Below are 20880 nucleotides of genomic sequence, written 5' to 3' on the forward strand. Positions count from 1 at the left end.
CAAGGCCCTTACACTCCCACCATCCACTCAGGTTCAGCCAACCTAGAAACTTACATAACCACTCTCACTCCCTAATCCTTAAAAAAGGCCATCCCCAGTTCAGTTCAAGCAGACAAATTTGAGCACTGTCTCCTGTCTCCTTGCTGGTCAACCTTGCAATAAAGCTCTTTCTTCTCTCAAAAGCCAGTGCCATAGTATTGGCTTCTGTGTGCATCAGGCAGCTAGCCTTTGCTCGGTACCATTAATATATGTATTAAGAGCCCACCCTTACCCACAATATTAAGCATTCCAGGCAGGAATGGAAGAACTGAGGAACTGAGCTTACCAGGGATCGGGGGAGGGGAGAACATAGAACCCTAACATAATTAAGGAACAAGCTGGCTTTCTATGACCCGTATAACAAAACCTCTCCCTCCCACTCCTTCACCCTCATCCCAAAGAGGAGGCTTCCTTTTACAACTATAAATGAAGAGGGAGAATTTCACCTGCTCAAACTGGGATCCCTGAGTTTTACATTTGTCCTATTGTTAAACAAAGCCCACCTCTACCATGTCAGAGGCAACAACATATACACCATTCTCACATCTTCACAACTTGAATTAGACATCTTCTCAAAGCCTCAAGTCCTAGCTCTCTGTCTACAAAGAATAAGTATTTGTTACAATGATTCATTTGGGAACAAAGCACCTGTTTATAAGTGAAGTAAAAATTAATACAAGCCTCAGTCTGATACCACCACAGTTCTCATAAAAGCTAAAAATGTACTCTGATGCCTTGCTACTCAAAGCATGTTCCACAGAGCAGCACCATGGATATCACTCAGGACTTTGTTAAAAATTTAGAATGTCAGACCTCTCTCCAGACCTACTATACCAGAATCTGCTTTTCGACAAGGTCCCCAGGAGAGCTGTATGCACACTAAAGTGTAAGAAGCAAAGGTTTTCTGAGATTGCCACTTTATTGCAAAAGTTCACCAGCCCCATCATGGCTTGGTAGTACATTGCTTGACCTAAATTTTACATCTTAAGATAATTTCCATAACCTAAGAAAGATATTTGACTGGAAAATCTTGGATGTCAATTTTACTTAGCAAAAATCTTACTCTATAATTCAGTTTTCCAAAATTGAGAGGTAACAGGGAATTTTTTTCCAATTCATACAACCATTCATTCAACAGCTACTTAAGAAAAATTCATACTGTGTTAAAGAGACAATCCAAGAACAGGACAAGAATCTCAATTCTATTACTTAACTAGTGCTAAGAGTGAAAAATCTTTTCTTCTTAGAGCCGCTATTTCCTTAACTACTGGATATACATAGTAATAGTAACAGCTAGCATATACATGCATTCTATGGACCAGTATTGTTCAAAGCACCACATATATATTAAGTAATTTAATCCTCACAACAACTCTCTGATAGGTACAATTATCACCCCATTTTAAAAATGAGGAAACTAAGGAAAAAATAGGTTAAGTAATTTGTCCAAGGTCACATAACTGGTAAGTGACTGAGAAGGAATTTGAACTTAGAAGTCTGGCACCAAAGTCTGTGCACATAATCATTACAACATAAGGCCTCCTCTACAGTAATACAGGCCTGTTAGCTTCCCAGAGCTGCTGTGATGATCAAAGGAGTTAATGTGGCAAAACACATTATAATTATCACCCATAATCAGTAAGATATTGCTATGAGTCTATGGCTCAAAAGTTTTATCCTGAAAGTACACATCTTAGAAATTGTTTGAGATCAAGTATAAAATGCCTTGAGATAGGAAAGTTTCACAAAGTTTCAGAATCTTAGATATGCAGCACAGAATTAGTTCAACATAGGTTATACAGTGTAGCATTTTGAGTATGCTTAAGATTTCATATCCATTTTTTATAAAAATTTAGTTATTGCTTGGGCAGTCTTTTTATATTTAGTTAAAGATGCACAGACTCTACTAATTTTGACTACAAAAGGTGTCAAGGTATCAAGTCAAATTAGGTGAGAATTAACGTATTTGGGAAAACAAAAGAAGTCTGAGGCATAACAAATTTTTATTAAATTTACTTGATATTGAAAAGTATATCATTATCCTTCTCCTCTGCTAAAGCTCTTTTAAAAACCTAACACTGCAGAATAGATACTATATCTGATTTAATATTATTTTCCATACATGCAAAAACGTGTACATGCTTCACAACTGTCAAAGGGCAGTGAAAATTAGAGACATTTCAATGGTCTATCCATATAGTTTCTCTTGGATTCATTCTACAATTCTACCTCTAGCAAGTATATGTCTTATTCATCCCACCAAATATGGAACAAGCACATTATTAACACTTCCTCATACTTCCCATAATGTCTAACACCACCCACTACAACCAAATATTTTAAATTGCTCTTGGGCATTTCTTGCTAAAAAACAGAAGCAGGGGGCCGGCCCAGTGGTTCAGCAATTAAGTTCACATGTTCCACTTCAGTGACCCCAGGGTTGGCGAGTTCGGATCTCAGGTGCAGACCTAAGCACCACTTGGCAAGCCATGCTGTGGCAGGTGTCCCAAATATAAAGTGGAGGAACATGGGTGGATGTTAGCTCAAGGCCAGTCTTCCTCAGCAAAAAAAAGGAGGATTGGCAGCAGATGTTAGTTCAGAGCTAATCCTGCTCAAAAAAGAAAAAAAAACAGAAGTAGAGTGTTTACTTGCCATCTCCTCCTAGTCTGTAAGATCCCTGAGGACAGGTACTATGCCTTATTTGATTTATATCTTCAATACTTGCACAGTGTCTGACATATAGCAGGTGCTCAAAATATATTCATTCTTAATTTAAGATACAAAGATTACCTAGTAATGAAAATCTGTCTTTAAAAGAAAATAAGCATGAAATCTGTAAGGAAAAAAATACACAATCAGGGTGTGTTCTTATCATAGTTTATATATCCTTCTAAAACATGGGGACATATTTGCTAACTATTTATATTTTATCTTGAAAATTTTTCTGTGTACTTTTAAGATAAAACGTTCAAAGCCACAGACAGACTTAATGAAAGCTGTACCTAATAAAGCTTGAGTGCCAGGCTCTATGCTAAATACTAGGATTCTCAAGATAAGCAAAACACAGGCAATGTCTTCATGGAGCTCAGAAGCCACAGAAGGTACACACCTGTAAATAAATAACTGTATCACAATTATAATATTTTATCATAGTGTGACAAGGACAATAACATAAATATGCCCTATGTCAAATCGTATGCAAAAAATAACCCAAAGTGGATCAAAGACCTAAATGTAAGAACTAAAACTATGAAACTATGAGGAAAAAACGAGTAAATCTTTGCAACCTTGGGTTGGGCTCCTTAGATAAGACAGCAAAAGTACAAGCAACAATAGAAAAGAAAAACAGATAAATCTGACTTTACCAAAATTTAAAATTATTATGCTTCAAAGTTCACCATCAAGAATATGACAATGGGGGGCCAGCCCTGTGGCTGAGTGGTTAAGTTCATGCACTCTGCTTCGTGGTCCAGGGTTTCACCAGTTCAGATCCTGGGCACAGACCTAGCACCGCTCATCAAGCCACACTAAGGCAGCGTCCCACACAGCACAACCAGAGGCACTCATAACTAGAATATACAACTGTGTACTGGGGGGCTTTGGGGAGAAGAAGAACGAGGAAACAAAAAAAAAAGAGAGAAGATTGGCAACACAGATTAGCTCAGGTGTCAATCTTTAAACATATTTTTTTAAATAAAATTAAATTTAACAAAAGAAGATGACAACCCACAAAGTGAGAGAAAATATTTGCAAATCATATATCTGATTTATGTCCAGGATACATACAGAAGCCTTATAATTCAATAATAAATAGACCACCCAACTGAAACGGGCAAAGATCTAAAGAGACACACAAATGGCCAATAAGCACATGAAACAATGCTCAACATTATTATTCTCTATGCAAGTACAAATAAAAACCACTGTGAGATATCACTTCACACTATTAGGATAGCTACAATCAAAAAGACAAACAATAACATGTGTTGGTGATTATGTGGTGAAATTAAACCCTCATAGACTACTGGTGGGATTGTAAAATGGTGCAGCCACTTTAGAAAACAGTTTGGCAGTTCCTCAAAATGTTAAACACAGAGTTATCATACGGCCTAGCAATTCTACACCTAGATACACACTCCTGCAAAAAACAAAAATACACATCCATTCAAAAATTTCTACACAAATGTTCATAGGAGCATTATTTACAATAGCCAAAAAGTACAAACACCCAAATGTCCATCGACTAATGAAGGCATTAAAAAAAAAAGTGGTATGTCCATACGATGCAATAGTATTTGGCAATAAAAAGGAATGAAGTGCTGATATATCCTACAACATGGATGAACCTTGAAAACATTATGCTAAGTGAAAGAAATCAGTCACAAAAGACCACTTACTATATTATTTCATTGATATGAAATGTCCAGAATAAGAAAACCCATAGAGACAGAAAGTAGATTAGTGGTTGCCAAGAGTTGCAGGCAGGGTAATGGGGGGAGAATAGGGAGTGAAAGTTAAAGATGCAAAGTTTCTCTTGGTATGAAAATGCTTTAAAATTAGATAGTGGTGATGGTTGTACAACTCTATGATTATACTAAGAAACACTGAACTGTATAACTGAAAATTATGAATTGTGATATATGACATATCTCAATTAAGCTGTTATAAAAAATATAAAATAATAGAAGAATATACCTAATACAGAAGTAGCACAAGGGAGGAGGTATTCAACTTTACTTTTGTGTGTCAGTGAAGGTTTTTACAAGGAGAAAATCCTCTCCTTTCACAAGGAGAAAATGCTCTCCTTTCATAAGCAGAAGCACTAGATCCTGAAAAATGAGAAGGTTCTTCCTTGGTGAAGGAGACAGGTCTGTCACAATGTACCCACAAGGGTCACTGCTCACACAGACTACCAAGTGAATGGAGTATTGGGCAGGGTTCAGAGAGAAAGAAATCCATATTGGAATGCATGAAAGAGTTAGTCATGTTCAAAGACTGTTCATAGTTTGTATGGAGGGGGCATGAGACAAGTGTAGGGGAAAGGGAAGAACGACCTTGGGAAGCAGGCTAGGTTATAATCAGTGGTAAAGGAGGGCATAACAGTTAAGTACATGGATTCTGGAGTAGATTCCCTAGATTTGAATCCTGGCTCCACCTTACTACTGGGTGGCTTTGGGAAAGTTATTTAGCACCTCTGAGTATCAGCTTTTTATCTGTCAAAAGAGGATAGTAGTACTAGGAAGATTAAATGAGTTATTTCACCTTAAGTGCTTAAAACATTGCTGCACAAAGGAAGTATCCACTGTCAGTACTATTCTTTGGTTCTAGAGTTGAACATATGCTTATTTCTTTATCATAAATCAAACAAAAGGGAGCTGTAGATACAGAACTGTGGCTTATCAGTGAATTCCTGGTTTGTTGCAGCATCACTTTTTATGATAGTAAAAATCAAGACTGTGCCACTAACTTCTTCATTCAATCAAAAACATTTAATCCCCATTTATAGCATGCAAGGCTCTGTGGGATGCAGAAGCGAATAAACACTCCTTGATTCCAATTCAGATCGGTAGTGAAATGCCAAAATTACCACCCAACAGCTGCCTGATATGCTATGTGAATCAACTTGGTGGTCTTGGTCTTATTTCAAATTCACAATTAGCTGCACTTCTAGCACTCAGTACAAATAGTATGAACAAAATGTCTTTCCAATAAAGATCAAGGTCTATAGAAGAATTTAAAAAATAAGCTGTTTGTGCTGTCTCAATATGTACTTACATGCTATTCTATCAACTTGGCACCTAGAAATATAAATTTATTCAAATGCAAATTTTATAATCATGGTAACAGGCAAGTACCTGACTCCACTAACAGACAAATTGTCAATTTTGATAAATATTCACGATTTTGTAAAAATTCTTTAAAAGAACTTTTTTGAATGAGATTAAAACATTAAGAAATCCTTTTCAAAATTGACACACGTAAATCTTCCACTTTTATCCAGGTAAAACAGAAGGGGTAAAAGATCAAGGGAGATGTTTTACATTCAAATACTGTGTTCATATCTACTAAAAGGAAATACTAATGTGTCTGTTTCTATGGCTGTCTTTAACACTGAGAGGAGTGCAAAAACTAATTACCTGACCCTGTTCTTAAGACCACTTTCTACTTGTGAAGGTAGAAGAAAATAAAATGAGATCAATAAATAAAAGCACCTCAGAGTAAAATTTAAAAATATATAAGCAGAGTATGAAATGGGGGAAAAATTTAATTACACTGAATCCAGTTAAAAAAAAAAAACACTTTAAGGTAAAATGAAACTCAAGTGAAACAGAGCCAATAGGTAAGGCGTATGTAGGAAGACATAAGAAACTGGAAAGAAAAGAGAAATGAAAGCAAAAGATAAAAAAGAGGAGGATTCCACATAGGTAAACAAGTGAAGGACTTTGGAAGGGCCAATTACAACAGTATTACCAGAACTATGAAGTGTGAATAATTCAATTCTCTGAACCTAAGTTCAAAAATACAAAGTGTGAAAAATAATTGCAGTGTTATGAGCAGAAAGAGCACGAAAAATTAAAAAAGAAGATTTCTTTACTTCACAGAAAGTACTGATGATAGTAAATATCCTTGGATAAAGGAAAAAAACGTTTTGAGAAAGAAGTAGATGTGCCAAGGGATTGTTTTTGAAGAAATGAACAGGGGTTCTGTGAATCCAGAAGATAAGGTATATGCTATAAGAAATGATAAAGGATACAAGGGAGAACATAATAACATTTTTCAATGATTACAAGGTCAATTGAAAAGTAGACCCAAATTTTCATAGATGAGAGCACATAAAAAGGTTTGATCAAAATACCTTAAAAAGAAATTTAAACTTTTAGATACCAATTTATTTAATCTTTAACAAAATTTAACTCATAACTGCATCAAATCTCAGACTATACTAATTCTTAGAATCCACAAAGAATGAATCACGTATCATTTTACAGAAAGTATGGAGTAGTTTTTCCAACTAAAATTTACTACAGTATAACATGGCATCACAGACTTTGGCAGGATTATTAAGATGGCTATTTTTCGCGGCCGGCCCGGTGGCGCAGCAGTTAAGTGCACACATTCCCCTTCTCGGCAGCACAGGGTTCACCAGTTTGGATCCTGGGTACGGACATGGCACCACTTGGCACACCATGCTGTGGTAGGCGTCCCACATATAAAGTAGAGGAAGATGGGCACGGATCTCAGCTCAGGGCCAGGCTTCCTCAGCAAAAAGAGGAGGACTAGCAGTAGTTAGCTCAGGGCTAATCTTCACCCACCCCCAAAAAAAATAAGACGGCTATTTTTGCAAAAAATATTCAAGGCCTTCATCAATTTTCTCAAAGGCTCCTAATCCTATGATCTACAAATCATTTATCACCCTTGTCAGTTTCTCTTTTTCAATTAAGAACTGGTCTAACTCCACTAGATCCCCATTTGACAATGGCTTTGGGTGTAGTGAAGGACATCCTTAACACCACTTCCACAGACTTAACATCTGCAAAATTTGCAATTCATGATATATACATTATATTAACAGAGGTTTACCACAGTATAATGCTGAACACTTACATGTTCAAACAACTTGCAACTGAGGAGACTACAAATAGTCAGATAAAAAGTACCCTCCCGCGTTCCTCACTGCATTTACATTATGCTTTGTATTATCTACATAAACTAGCCCTTCTTCCCCACTATACGCTAATTACTGAGAACAAAGAAAATGATCCATACTGGCAGTGTCATTCACATTGCAGATGCACAAAATGTTTGTTGAACAAAATGAAAACCTCCGCTCAGTGGCAGAAAGGACTCATACTAGGGACCGTTCCTGGCAGCTACCTTAGATATAAAAGCCCCTCTGGCAAGGCGGGCTTAAAAAGAACTGCAGCCTTTTGACAAAGGAACTGTGGCAAGACGAGCCTGGAAATGTGAGGGTGAAGTATTGACTCCTGAGTTTCTAAAGATTAACTGTGAGTAGATCAGAAGCTAGCTTTGATTCAATGAGATGTTTAGGGGTTAGAGAGTAACTACGAACACAGCGAAGGATGGCCATTCATTCAACAAATACTCCTGACACATCTACTATGTGCCAGGTACCAGTCAAGCCACTGGGGAAACAGTAGTACAAGAGACAATGTAACTGCCCTCATGAACTTACATTACTGTGAGGAGAAAGAAAATCAACAAAAATGTCAGATAATGATAAGTACTATAAAGCAGTGACAGGAAAAGCAGCAGAATAGAGTGGGGGTACTGATATATAAGGTGGTCAGCGAGGTAACATTTGAGCAAAGGTCCAAATGAAATGAGGGCAGCATGTGAAGCTCTGAGAGTTATTCTACGTAGAAAAAAGAGTAAATAGAAGGCTCTATGAGAGAACAAGCATAGTTGTTCAAAGACAAGCAGAAAGGTCAATGTGGGTAGAGAAGAGCGAGCAAGACAGGGATTGGAAGGGGATGACGTCGGAGATCTGTAGAGGCCAAGTCATGCAGGCCTTAGAGATCAAGGCAAGGAACTTGGATTCCTTAACAATGTGATAGGAAGAAATCGGAGGGCTTACTGACAGGAAAGGGACAAGGGAAGCAGGGAAGTGACAAGATCTGATACATGTTTTTAAAAGTTTGGATTAGTCTGGTGATTACAGAAATAAACCTTCTTATCTACCTTACAGACTTAAATCTTAAATTATAAAGAGGCTATCCTTACAATTCCTCCCATAAAGCCTTATTCTATATAGGAATCCATATCTAAAAAACTGATCTAAAAAGCTTAAAGATAAAAAAAAAAAACTATAAATATATGTTATAATATTGTCAAATCACAAAAGAATTTTTTCTATCTTCTCCAAAGAAAAAAAAAAGTAATTATTCCAGCATTAATCTCAACCTAAACCTCACTTGGTCCAATTTGTAGAAGGCATTGTTTATAAGATTCCTTTCTTTCCTCACACTGTAGACAGGAGACAGTTGAAAAAAATGGATTCTTGCCAAAAGCCGAAATGCCTCTATTGCCCCCTAGTGCCAATCATAAAGAATGAAGATCTTCACACATTAGCAGTTTGGAAATGGTAAGGAGCAAGCTCACTGGATTTTGGAATAGAGCTTCTAGCATCCTCTGCTGACAGAATCTTGCAGGTGTAATTAAATCGCTCTGTTTTAAAGAACATTAATTTTCCTCTGAAGTTAAAATCCTGAGGCTTCCTCACATTGCTTTAAAAAACTTTTTTTCCAGTCAGCTGCAATTACATTTAAATTGGTCATTAATCATACTGGTAATCATGATGAAAACAATGATAAAACCCAGGAATTTTGAGTGCTTAGTATGTGTCAATCCCTATGTTAAGTGTTTACATATATCATCTCATTCTCATATCAACTCTTGAGAACTAAGAGAGTTTTTTTCCACTTCTAATTCTTCAACATTTCCCTATGCATGAGGGAAAGAGATTGACTGATACAGGTGGTTGGCAATGACCAAGGCCAAGGGGATGAGAAGCCTCAAACCAGAAGTCAGGGAAGCACAGTGGTGGCCCAAACTTGGACTCTGCACCACAGAACGTGCCAGCCAGGGAGTCAGACAAAGTTCACGGAAAACAGGTGCTCACAACTAAAAAGTCACTGTTACATCTAGCCTTTAGTTACAGTCATAAAAATGCAACTTTCAATTTTCTGTAATAATGGGAAACAAGATAGCAAGGAAAATGAAAATCCTCAATAATCCCAAAGTTTCCATTTAATTATAAGTTACAACCTTCTTTACCTTTAAAAAAATCTGAATCATACACAATAGATACGTTTTAAAATTTATTTTTCACCTTTCTCTGACCCTACCCGTTTGAATTTTTGTTCACTTATTAAATTCAAAAAATAATAATATAATAAACCTTCAAATACTAAATACTTCCAATTATTTAACAGTGGTGTAGTTTGACAAAGTTCAATAATCGTCTGCATACTATTTTTATTTGCATTCTATTTATAAGAACAATTTCATTACCATTGTAGATAAGTAAAATGGAATAAACAATGAGCGAAAAACAAGCTTGTCATCAAATTACTATATACAACATTAACATTAGACCAACCATTAGTCAGCAACAGAACTAAAATGCACATTTAAAAGACCAATCATAATCAGGCAGTGTAGTTCTTAATGTACCTACTAATTATGTTCTCTGGTAATTTTCCTTCTAATTCTAGAGCTATCAAAAACTCACTTTTAAAAGTGAGTTTCGTGAATAGAAGAAGGCACAAGGAACTATTTGGGTGATGGAAATGTCCTATATCTTGTTTTGGATTGTGGCCACACACAGTATATATACAATTGTCAAAACCCATCAACTGAACCCTTAAAATCTGTGCATATTATTATATATAATAATCACTTTTTTTAAAAAAGTTTGTGAGATGGTTTTAAGAAAGATAAAAGTATAACTTTTTTGTCCTGCTTTGACAGGTAAGTTCATAAGCAGTTATAGTCTACACAATTAAATTAAGTAATTTCATTTTACTGTGGGGCAGTTCTCATAATTATTAAACTATTATGTAACTAAATTGTAAGCTTAGGACAAGGCATATATAATGGTTCTTACAGAAATAGGTTTTTATTCATATTTCTTGCTCAGATTTCCTCTGTTCACTCTCCTATCCCTACTTCCATTTTCCATGTAAAAACTAGGGATTGATATATCACAAAGAGAAAACAGTCTCCAATGTCTTAAAATGAAATTTTCAATTATAAAAGCCAAGTACACTCTATTCCACTTGACAAATATTTACTCTGTATGTACTATATAAAAGGCACTACGCTGAAAGTTGTAAGGGGTTTTTAAAAGTTACTATACCATTTATATACAAGTCCCTATACCTGAGATCTTTACATGTGATTCCAAAGGGGAGGCAGACGAGTTAAGACAAGCACACAAATAATGATTTAACAAGGAAAATAGTTTAAGTTTGCTACAAAAGGCAGAAACCAATTTTGGAAAATAAAACGTGCAGCTGGCATCTGCAGAGGCTGCGTGGAGGAAATCACATATGAAACAGTCTTTAAAGGCTTGACAGAATTTTAACTAGCGGAAACTGGAGGAATGGGAAGGAAGTATTAAAATTTTGATCAGTATCAATTCAAAACCAGCAGACTCCTTTGTCAGAGAGGATTGATGGGCAAATAGGAATTGGTGAGATCTGATACATTACAAATCAGACCTTTCATATATTAGCCTATTCTGATGAAAGATGATACGTCCTTGCAAAAAATATCCTGAATTACTAATAGAACCAGTGCAAAATGGAGCATGAATTATATGTAAAAAAAATGATAATCACAAACTCAATTGAAGAGAAACTACTTATTTTATTTACAGGTGTAACTTGCTTCACCTCAGAGGCACATTTCCCTAAAGTAAAGCATTAAAAATACACTTTCTCTGGGGTCAGCCCGGTGGCGTAGCTGTTAAGTTTGCATGCTCTGCTTTGGAGGCCCAGAGTTCACAGGTTTGGATCCCGGGCACAGACCTACACACCGCACTTATCAAGCCATGCTGTGGCAGGCAGAAGATGGGCACGGATCTTAGCTCAGAGCCAATCTTCCTCAGCAAAAAGAGTAGGATTGGTGGTGGATGTCAGCTCAGGGCTAAGATTCCTCAAAAAAATAAAATTTTTCTGTTAAGATCTCTTACTGGGAATCCTTTTGTAAAGAAAAACAATTGAGCTTTTATGTCTCCATTTTCCTTATGAGTGTTTCAATGATTTTCTATATAAATGAACTTGATAGGTATACAGTTGAACTTGACTAAAATCTTAGCCAAGACTAGTTTTATGGAATCTTACTTTAAAAAAATGAACCAAAAAGATTGCCACTCATTTCTGAACAAAGAAAAACAGCAGAATAACTAAACAGCAGGACATAACAGACACAAAAGAATTCAAGTGAAATTTGTGCATGTTAATATAGTAATGAAATCCTGAGAGTTTAAAAATCACATTAGCACCCATAAACTTTATGTCTTTTATTTCTTTGGAGAAAGGCAGTCAACACGTTCACGATGAACAAAGTAAAATCAAATAAATAGTATATATATATGCATGTCATACATAACGGCTAAAATGACAAGAAAAAGTAAATAATTTGCAGTTCTATAACTGAAAGCACCAAATATTGAGTAAAAATTTATGCTCACTACATGGTTTCTAGTTGGCTCCTCCCACCGCATCCATTATCCATCCTTTGTAATGGAAGCATTGAATTTTACCTAGACTCCTGGCTTCCTAAAGTCAATACTATATTTATCACGTGAAAGAAAGATATGAAGTTCAAAATGAGTAGACTTCTTTATCCTTTCTGCCTTCCAGCTGACAGAACTGCAAAACTAACGGCTACAACTTAACCATCCATCTTGAAGTCCATACATTGCGGATGGCAGAATAAAAAGACAGAAGCAGTCTAAATCTTGATATCCTGGACTTACAAACTAGTTCTTGTCCATTTAATTCTTGATTTCATTTATGTGACAGAGAAAAAAGACTTCTATCTTGTTTAAGCCACTGTTATTTTCCATTTTCTGTCACTGGCACCAAATTAATAATGTACTGATATATGGGTGGGCCACTTAAAATACGCTCGAAGCTCAACTCCACAGGCTTCCAAGTATGGGAGGCAGCATAGTAATGTTAAAAGCATACACGGGCTGGGTTTGAATTGCAACTCTCACCATTTAATAATCAGATAAATGAGCAAATAAATAAATTGGGCAAATTATTCAACCTCTGTGGGAAAAAATTTGAGAAACATTTACTGATTACCTAGTGGTTCTTACTCAAATTCTTTCCTGTACTGAAAAGCTTTATAGTGTTATTTATATTCAGACACATCTCTCATTAAGCTTATTCCTAATTTGTTGTTGTTGTTGTTTCTGTTGTGAAACAGGTATCTCTTTTTGATTTTTTTTTTAAGATTTTATTTATTGCCTTTTTCTGCTCAAAGCCCCCCAGTACATAGCTGTATATTCTTCATTGTGCGTCCTTCTAGTTGTGGTATGTGGGACGCTGCCTCAGCATGGCTCGATGAGCAGTGCCATGTCGGCGCCCAGGATTCGAACCAACAAAACACTGGGCCGCCTGCAGCAGAGCGCATGAACTTAACCACTCAGCCACGGGGCCAGCCCCTCTTTTTGATTTTTAACCCTTTAAACCAGACACTATTAATCTGTTATAATAAAAGTTTTGATTAGTTCCTTTTTGCTTCAGGCACAGTCATATCAAATACAATATTCTCACTTCTTTCTAATATATAGTCTTAATTATATCAGTTTGACTTGTTTAACTGCCAACAATGTCTAGATGTGACAGTTACCATCCTTATTTTATTCCTGATTTTAAAGAGAATACCTCTAATGCACCTTAATTATTTATAACACTGACTGCTGGTATGAAGCATGAATGAATTATTTAACATGGTACAAAAGTTTCCTTTTAGTGTCATCTTTAAATGTTTTTATTAAAAATCATGTTAAATTTATTCACCTTTTGCTATATATTAAAACAGATGACCAAAATGATAAATACCAGGCATTCTAAGGGTTCTATGTACATTCATTCACTCATTTAATCATTTGCACAACTCAAGTTGAGGGTTTTACTGGTCCGATTTTACAGAGGAGGAAAGAAACACATAGAGGTTAAGTAACTGGCCCGAAGTCACATAACTTGAAAGTTGAAAGAGCTCCATCTGGCTCCAAAATCTACTCTCTTAATCACTATTCCATATTGCCTCCCTGTATCTATCTCTATTTTGCTTCTTTTTATTGCCTGGGTTACTATTACTGTAATCCAGTCAACAGTGGAAGCTAAGGGACGATTTAAGTGGCTGCTGACGTTGAAGTAATATTGGATTCACTAAGGTGGTAGTGATGGATGGAGAGAGAGAGAGAGAGATCTAGTATTTACTTTGTAGACAGAGCTAATGAGACTTGTTGAATTAGAGACTGGATGTGGGGTAGGAGAGAAAGAGAGGAATCAATGAGGGTGACTAGGTTTTGTGGCCTAGTCAGAGCAAATATTTAGAACTCTGTTTCCCACGTTTTATATTAACTTTATGTTCCTTAGTTTTCTATTTTCTTTCATTCTTCCTAATTTATGCTTTCTTATAGCATTTCACTTCATTAAATCCCTTTTGGAAGAAGGTAAGATATAAGTTTATTCATTAGTACTTAAGACCTATTTTATATTCATGTTCAACATTATTCTGTTCAGGTTTTTTTCTCTATTTGTTCGAGACTTTTTTCAATTAAGATCTTAATTGCCTTACAACAAAGGACTGTTAACTGTTTGTAATCCCATTATTTGTGTCTAATTCCAGACACAGTTTAGGATCAGTGTGAAAACTGGAAAAGTATATGGCAGAAATAAACATTATCCTGATTCCCACAATACAGAAGCAAGCAATGGGAGTACTTTTTTCCATGCATATTTATCATTTAAATTTTTGAAATCATATAGTTTTTACAGCTTTTCCTAGTGCTACTGAAAACTCTTATTAAACATGTTTAATGATTATATAATATTTTATATGACTATAAAACAATTCACTTGTCCTTCCTGTATTATTAGTTATATATTTACATTATTTCTAATTATTCTAATACTTATATATGTCAGTTATTTTCAAACATTTTTAGACATGGAAACTTTCTGTCAAGAGAAAGCTCTGAGCAAGCCTAACATTTTTTTTCTAAGTTATTAAATTTATTTATATTTTGCCTTTTAAAAGCCAAAGCATAACATATGTCGCCTTCTGGAAAGTCATCGTATTAAAAATACAAGAAGTGGGCCTGACCCCGTGGCCGAATGGTTAAGATCGCGTGCTCCGCTGCAGGCGGCCCAGTGTTTCGTTGGTTCAAATCCTGGGCGCGGACATGGCACTGCTCATCAAACCACGCTGAGGCGACGTCCCACATGCCACAACTAGAAGGACCCACAACAAAGAGTATACAGCTATGTACCGGGGGGCTTTGGGGAGAAAAAGGAAAAAAACAAAACCTTTAAAAAAAACAATACAAGAAGTGTACTTAATACAAGAAAATCAGTTTCTTGGTACCACCAGTGAGGTAGACACGCTCTCATCAGTTCCCTCAAATGAAAACAGATATGAGGGATCCAATTCTACCACCCACCACCCCCAGACAACGCTCCATGGAAAACATTCTGAAAACCACTATTACAATAGTACTGTGATAAGCATCTTGTGTGCATAAAGCTTTTTCTAAATTTCCTTAGGATAGAATCCCAGAGGTGATATTACTGAGTTTAAAGGAAATGAACATTTTTAAGGCCCTTGATACTTAGTAATATAATTTCAATAATAAAAACAACTATCAGAGCTACTGGCTCAATTCTTAGAATATCGACCTGCTCATAGCCCTTCACAAAATATAATGGTTACGATTTAATAGGTACAATTCAAGACAGGCATAAGATGATACAAAAACGAGTGAGATTCAAAGACCAGGAGCTTATCATCTCTCCCGTGTCATCTTCGGAAGCAACTAAACACTAACACTTCTAGAAATACCAACCTTCACATATTATGGAAGAAATATTTTTCACAAAATAATAATCAAAATAGATATTACTTCTAAGTTATTTCAAAGAAAGAATATTCTTATATAAGTTTTATATGAAAACTTCAAAGTAGCTTCACTGTCACAGAGAAACAAGGCAGCAATTCCATACCCTTCTTTTTAAGAAACACTATTTTGCAAGCGATATCCCATGTCCTGAAGTATCCATGAGGCATGACACAGATCATAACCTATGAAGGTACCCTAATATGGTTAACCTATGACCCCAACAGTGACTATCTAAGTAAGCAGCCACAAGTGCATTGGGAAGAGCTGCAACCACAGGTGAATTGCGAAGACGCTTACCTGTGGAGCCTTTTGTTATCACACAGATTGCAGGTGTTGAGGCAGGGTGCACCCCAGTCCTACTCAATCCATCTCCAGATTACACAGCCTAAGAATATGTATTTTTCAATTGTACCAAAGATGATTCTTACATTTAGATTAAGAATCAGTGGGCTAAAAAAAAAAGGTATTTTTAAAATATTTTTCCATTAATTTCAATAATACTTGCTGAAATATTTAGCCACTCAAGTATGTGAACTTGGCTGCTTTCCTACTAAGTAGAATGTCTCTCTAAAAAGCCACAGTGCTTTGCATGTTTCTGAGCAACAAAATTATCAGATTGTATTCAGGAATCCCCAGATGGAGTCTTGCCTGCTCTGGTGCTTTATTTTCCCTCATTTAGGGAATGAGTACTATTATTTGCAGTCTGACTCATGCTACAAATAATTTAGTCTTGAAGCAGTGAAGAAACGGGATTTAAATGAAAGATCCTAGAGGCAAAGTGACAAGCTAAGTGGCTACAGCAAAAGGTTAAGTGGGAGAAAATAAAAGCCTGAGTTTGATCTTAGATGTTGAATTTAGAATATTCTTGGAGATTAAATGTGGACATGTTTCATGAGTGGTTAGAAAGTTGGGATCTGAAGTTCAAATAAGATGGGGCAATGCCTCTAGTTGCTCTGAGTGAACAGGAGTTATGAGAACCAGAAAATGTATGAACCTCCACACATACCACATATGAAATAAGGTAGGCAAGGACAGAGCCTCAGGAATGCTTGTGGTTGGGGAAATGTAAGGAAATATGAAGCAGTAAAAGGGACTCTAGCAGAAATGTAAGCACCATCGGAGCAGGGATTTGTCTGCCTTATTCACTGCGATAGCCCCAACACCTGCAAAGTACCTGACTCATAATACCTGCTCAGTAAGTATCTGTTGAATAAACAGTCCAAGAGATAGGCAGCAAGCCAAGAGTATAAAGAAATGGCGAAGGAAGAGTTTCAAGGAAGGAGAAGTCAAACTGTCCAGTACTGCAGAGGTGCAGAATGAGAACTGAGAAAGGGCCCTTGGATTTGCACACCTGGATTTTGTCACTCAGGATCTTTGTGAGAAGAATTTCAGTGAAATGGGAAGGGCAGAAACTGACAACAAAGATTTAAGGAGAAAATGTGTGGCGACAAAGCAGAGATGGCAAATACAGATACTGCTTTCAAGACATTTAGCAACAAAGAGAAAGAGGAAATTGTTGTACAGTAGCTTGGAAAGAAAACTAAGTTAAAGGAAGATTTTAGTATGTTTGCAAGCTTACAGTCAAGCAAGTAGAAAGGAAAAGGCTGAAAGCACGAAAGGAAACAAAAGACACGAAAGGCTGACAGTGATGAGTCCAAGTATGAGAGAAAAAAGGAGAAGCAATCAAGGGGACCTGGAGAATGGTTAAGCCTTGATAAGTAGATGGGACAATTCTGATATATCCCAAATTGTAAAAGTATAACTAGCATTCTGATGTATAAAACAATCTCTTGTAATTTAGCATTACCTCAAACTGATTTCCTGAAGGAACTAAACTCAGTCTCTGAATCAACAAGCAAAGAACTACTAGACCCTAAATCCAACCAATCACAATAACAAAATTCTTTCAAAGGCCAGAAACATTTTAATTCTATGTTGAAACACAGGCCAAACACTGCTATGTAAATCGCCTAAAATGAATCATGCTAATTTGTCTGTCTAGATCCCACAATAACATTCATGTTAAAGACAGTATTCAGCAGATTCCCTCTGTCTATAATCCCTGACTCTATTATTGTTTGATCTAGAAGGTTGCCAATATTCCACATATCAAATATAACAAAGCAGAAAAGTTCTGTTCTCACTCAGAACCTAAAACACAGCATGAGGTTGCCACCAATCTACTACCAAACCACAAGGTCTGAAAACCAAAGGCCTCTATTCAAGGCCAACATACTTTATCAGAATCTAGGAAGACCACTACAAAGCCACCTTCACAACACTTCCAAATTTCCAACCTATCTGCTTCACACCATCTCTGGCCCAGCCTTGGAAATGCTGGTTGTGATATATGTCGGAAAGAGAAATAGAAGGAGAAATGGAAAAGTACATCTTTCTCACATCCATAGCACGTTGCGACCTAGATGTGTACTGCTGCTTCTTGCTGCTGTTTCTGATTACCCATGTGTGCTTGAAAAGAAAACGTTAGATGAGGGTTCTATGTATGTTCAATAGATAAGACCTGTGCATTTGTACTGTTCAAAATCTATACTCTTACTAATTGTCATCTTAATTTCTGAATCTCCTGTTATGATTGCAGAATCTTCCATGTCTCCTTGTAATTCTGTCAAATGCTTTGAGTATATTGTGTTAAATGCACAGAGGTTAAGGACTCCCAAATTTTCCTGAAGAATAAATTGTTCCTTTTACCATTAGCTATTGACACTTGTTTGCTAATTAAGATTATGACTTAAAGATTAATTTTATAATATTAATCAGTTATTTTGATTTGTATTTTCCTGCTATATCTCTTCCTTCTTTTTCTTTCAACCTTCCTATGTCATTACATTTTAGGTATACCACTCACAAACAGAACATACCTGAATTGTTCAATCTGAGAATTTTTATCTTTCCATTTACATCTATTATGAACACTGATATATTTGTATTCACACCTATCACCTTATTTTGTGATCCCTATTTACCAAGATTTTCATCTACTCCTTTTTTCTGCATGAACTTACTTTGCAGAACTCCCACTTATACCGTGTCTACCACATACATGCACATACATACTCAGCTACATACATTTTCAACTAAAGCATTTGACAGAAGGTACCCCCTTGTCTGCATTGCACTGGAAGTGGTGCAGACAAGGGGGTATATTTTCTGTACAGAATTTAAAAACAATAGCACAGTCAACTGAAGATAAGTCTGCTTTTTATTACCACCATTTGCTGGCAATTCTAAAAATGTCAGTTTAGAAATTTGTTGTTTGCTATGTTTAGTGCTGACCCTTGATAATAGATATGTAAGCTTAAAATTAGCATATTTTTATTACTTATCTTTTAATAAACATTGTATTCTACATGAACTTACTGTGGAGAACTCCCAGTTATACCGTGTCTACTACATACATGCACATACATACTCAGCTACACACATTTTCAAATAATGCTTTTAATGGTTCAGATTCATTCAAGCTTACTTGAAGAGCAGTTTCACATCTCCAATCACTGTTGCACTACATGCTTCTGCATTTAAATAGCAGATTCAAAATAAACAATGATTATTAAGATAAAGAAACAAAACCTGAGTATCTTCCATTCTCCTATTCTCTGAATGCCAGGAGAAAAAACAAAAGATGGTAGACTAAGTTGGCAGAAGAATTCAAAAAGGCAATGTTTGAACACCTCAATTGTTTTCATCAAAAACATTCTAAGGCAACATTTAATGACAATATTTGTCATTATTTAGCCATTTTCTCTGATTTTTACAGAAGAAAACTTTAGAAGTCATTACGAAATATATCAGAAAATGATGAATTTTCCGGAAAAAAGATTTTAGTGAAAATATTTCAAGAACAGAGATATTTAAAAGTCACTAGAATTAATATCAAAGGAAAAAAGATATGCTCAACACTGCAGTTTCGGGAACTTATTGCACAATAAGATTTTTAACGAAACTGCCAAATTTATCCTTATGTTGCTCTTTTTATAATTTTACATACACAGGTGTGCATGTGTATATACATATATAACAGTCATTTCATGTGAAAAAAAGTTTCAAAATTAAAATTAAAAGCTTCTTTTGACCAACTATGAACAACTATAGATTGACAAATTTCATATATTGTGTACTGAACATGAATATGCAAAGAATGTCCATTCTGAGAAGTCATTGACAGATTTGTAAAAGTTTAATTTCTTTTCTGACCATTATTATTTGTTCCATTTCGTAATTATTTACTGAAAATAATCTGTCACACAGAGGAGGGTAGTATTTAAAAATTATCCATTCCAGATGTCAAATACAGGAAGTATACCAATGGTTTTATTTTATATTTTTTTTTACTATTTTGGAGTTTATATCATTTATTTCTATTTTTTGGGCAGTTACTCTTAAAACCGTAACGTGCACACAACAATCTAAATTTAATAACCCTAGCCCCCTCCCAAATAATACAAGGACGTCAAAACGAATGAACTGATTCTACTCTCCCATCTTCCACATTACTGTTCACAATAATTTTAGATCCAGTTTGTTTTTAAATCCCCCCAAATTTATTCATCAACACCATTATTTACTCTGAATGCTTACGTTGATTTAACAAAATGTTTAATTTTTTTAATACATTGCTTCCTGCTCTCCAATTATTATTTTTGATTTCTGTTTCCTTGTTGCTGAAGCACATTCTCTAGAAGTCTTTCAACAAGGGCTGTCAGCCATAAATTCAGATTTTTTTTTTTAATTTGCTCTTATTCATGAATAACAGTTTAGCAGAGAACTGATCTGTACACTACCCTAAGACACTACCTCACTGAAATACTTACATCCTCCTCTTCTGAATCACCGTCATCATCATCATCTTCTTCCACTTCTTCAAAAGGAGGTGGAGGTAAAGGACCGATGATTTCTTCCTCCATATGACTAACTGGTTCTTCCACCATTTTAAGGGGTAAAGGAGGGCCAATTAACTCATCATCAGAAGAATCAGAAGTCTCTTCACTTTCACTGCTGCTTGTATCCCTGAAAACACAGAAACAAACTCTTTGTCTCCACTGCCACAAAGAGCACAATCTAGAGAGAGTACTGATTTCTCAGGTACTGCCTCTCCTTTTAACTGAGTTTTTAAAATGTTTTCAAATTTGTGATTCAAGCATTAAATATGTAAATCA

The 20880-nt window shown here is 35.8% G+C and overlaps 1 protein-coding gene across 2 annotated transcripts in view; it reads right to left on the reverse strand.

The window, feature by feature from the left end:
- WDR70 (WD repeat domain 70) overlaps window positions 1–20880 on the reverse strand; it is a 284820-nt gene that overhangs the window by 242945 nt on the left and 20995 nt on the right. For both annotated transcript variants that reach the window (XM_001499471.6, XM_070245899.1), the window contains exon 5: window positions 20536–20731. In XM_001499471.6, the coding sequence (XP_001499521.1) occupies window positions 20536–20731 (196 nt within the window). The remainder of the gene's footprint in view (window positions 1–20535; window positions 20732–20880) is intronic.

The sequence above is a fragment of the Equus caballus genome, chromosome 21, assembly GCF_041296265.1.
Source record: "Equus caballus isolate H_3958 breed thoroughbred chromosome 21, TB-T2T, whole genome shotgun sequence".
Taxonomy (NCBI): Eukaryota; Metazoa; Chordata; class Mammalia; order Perissodactyla; family Equidae; genus Equus; species Equus caballus.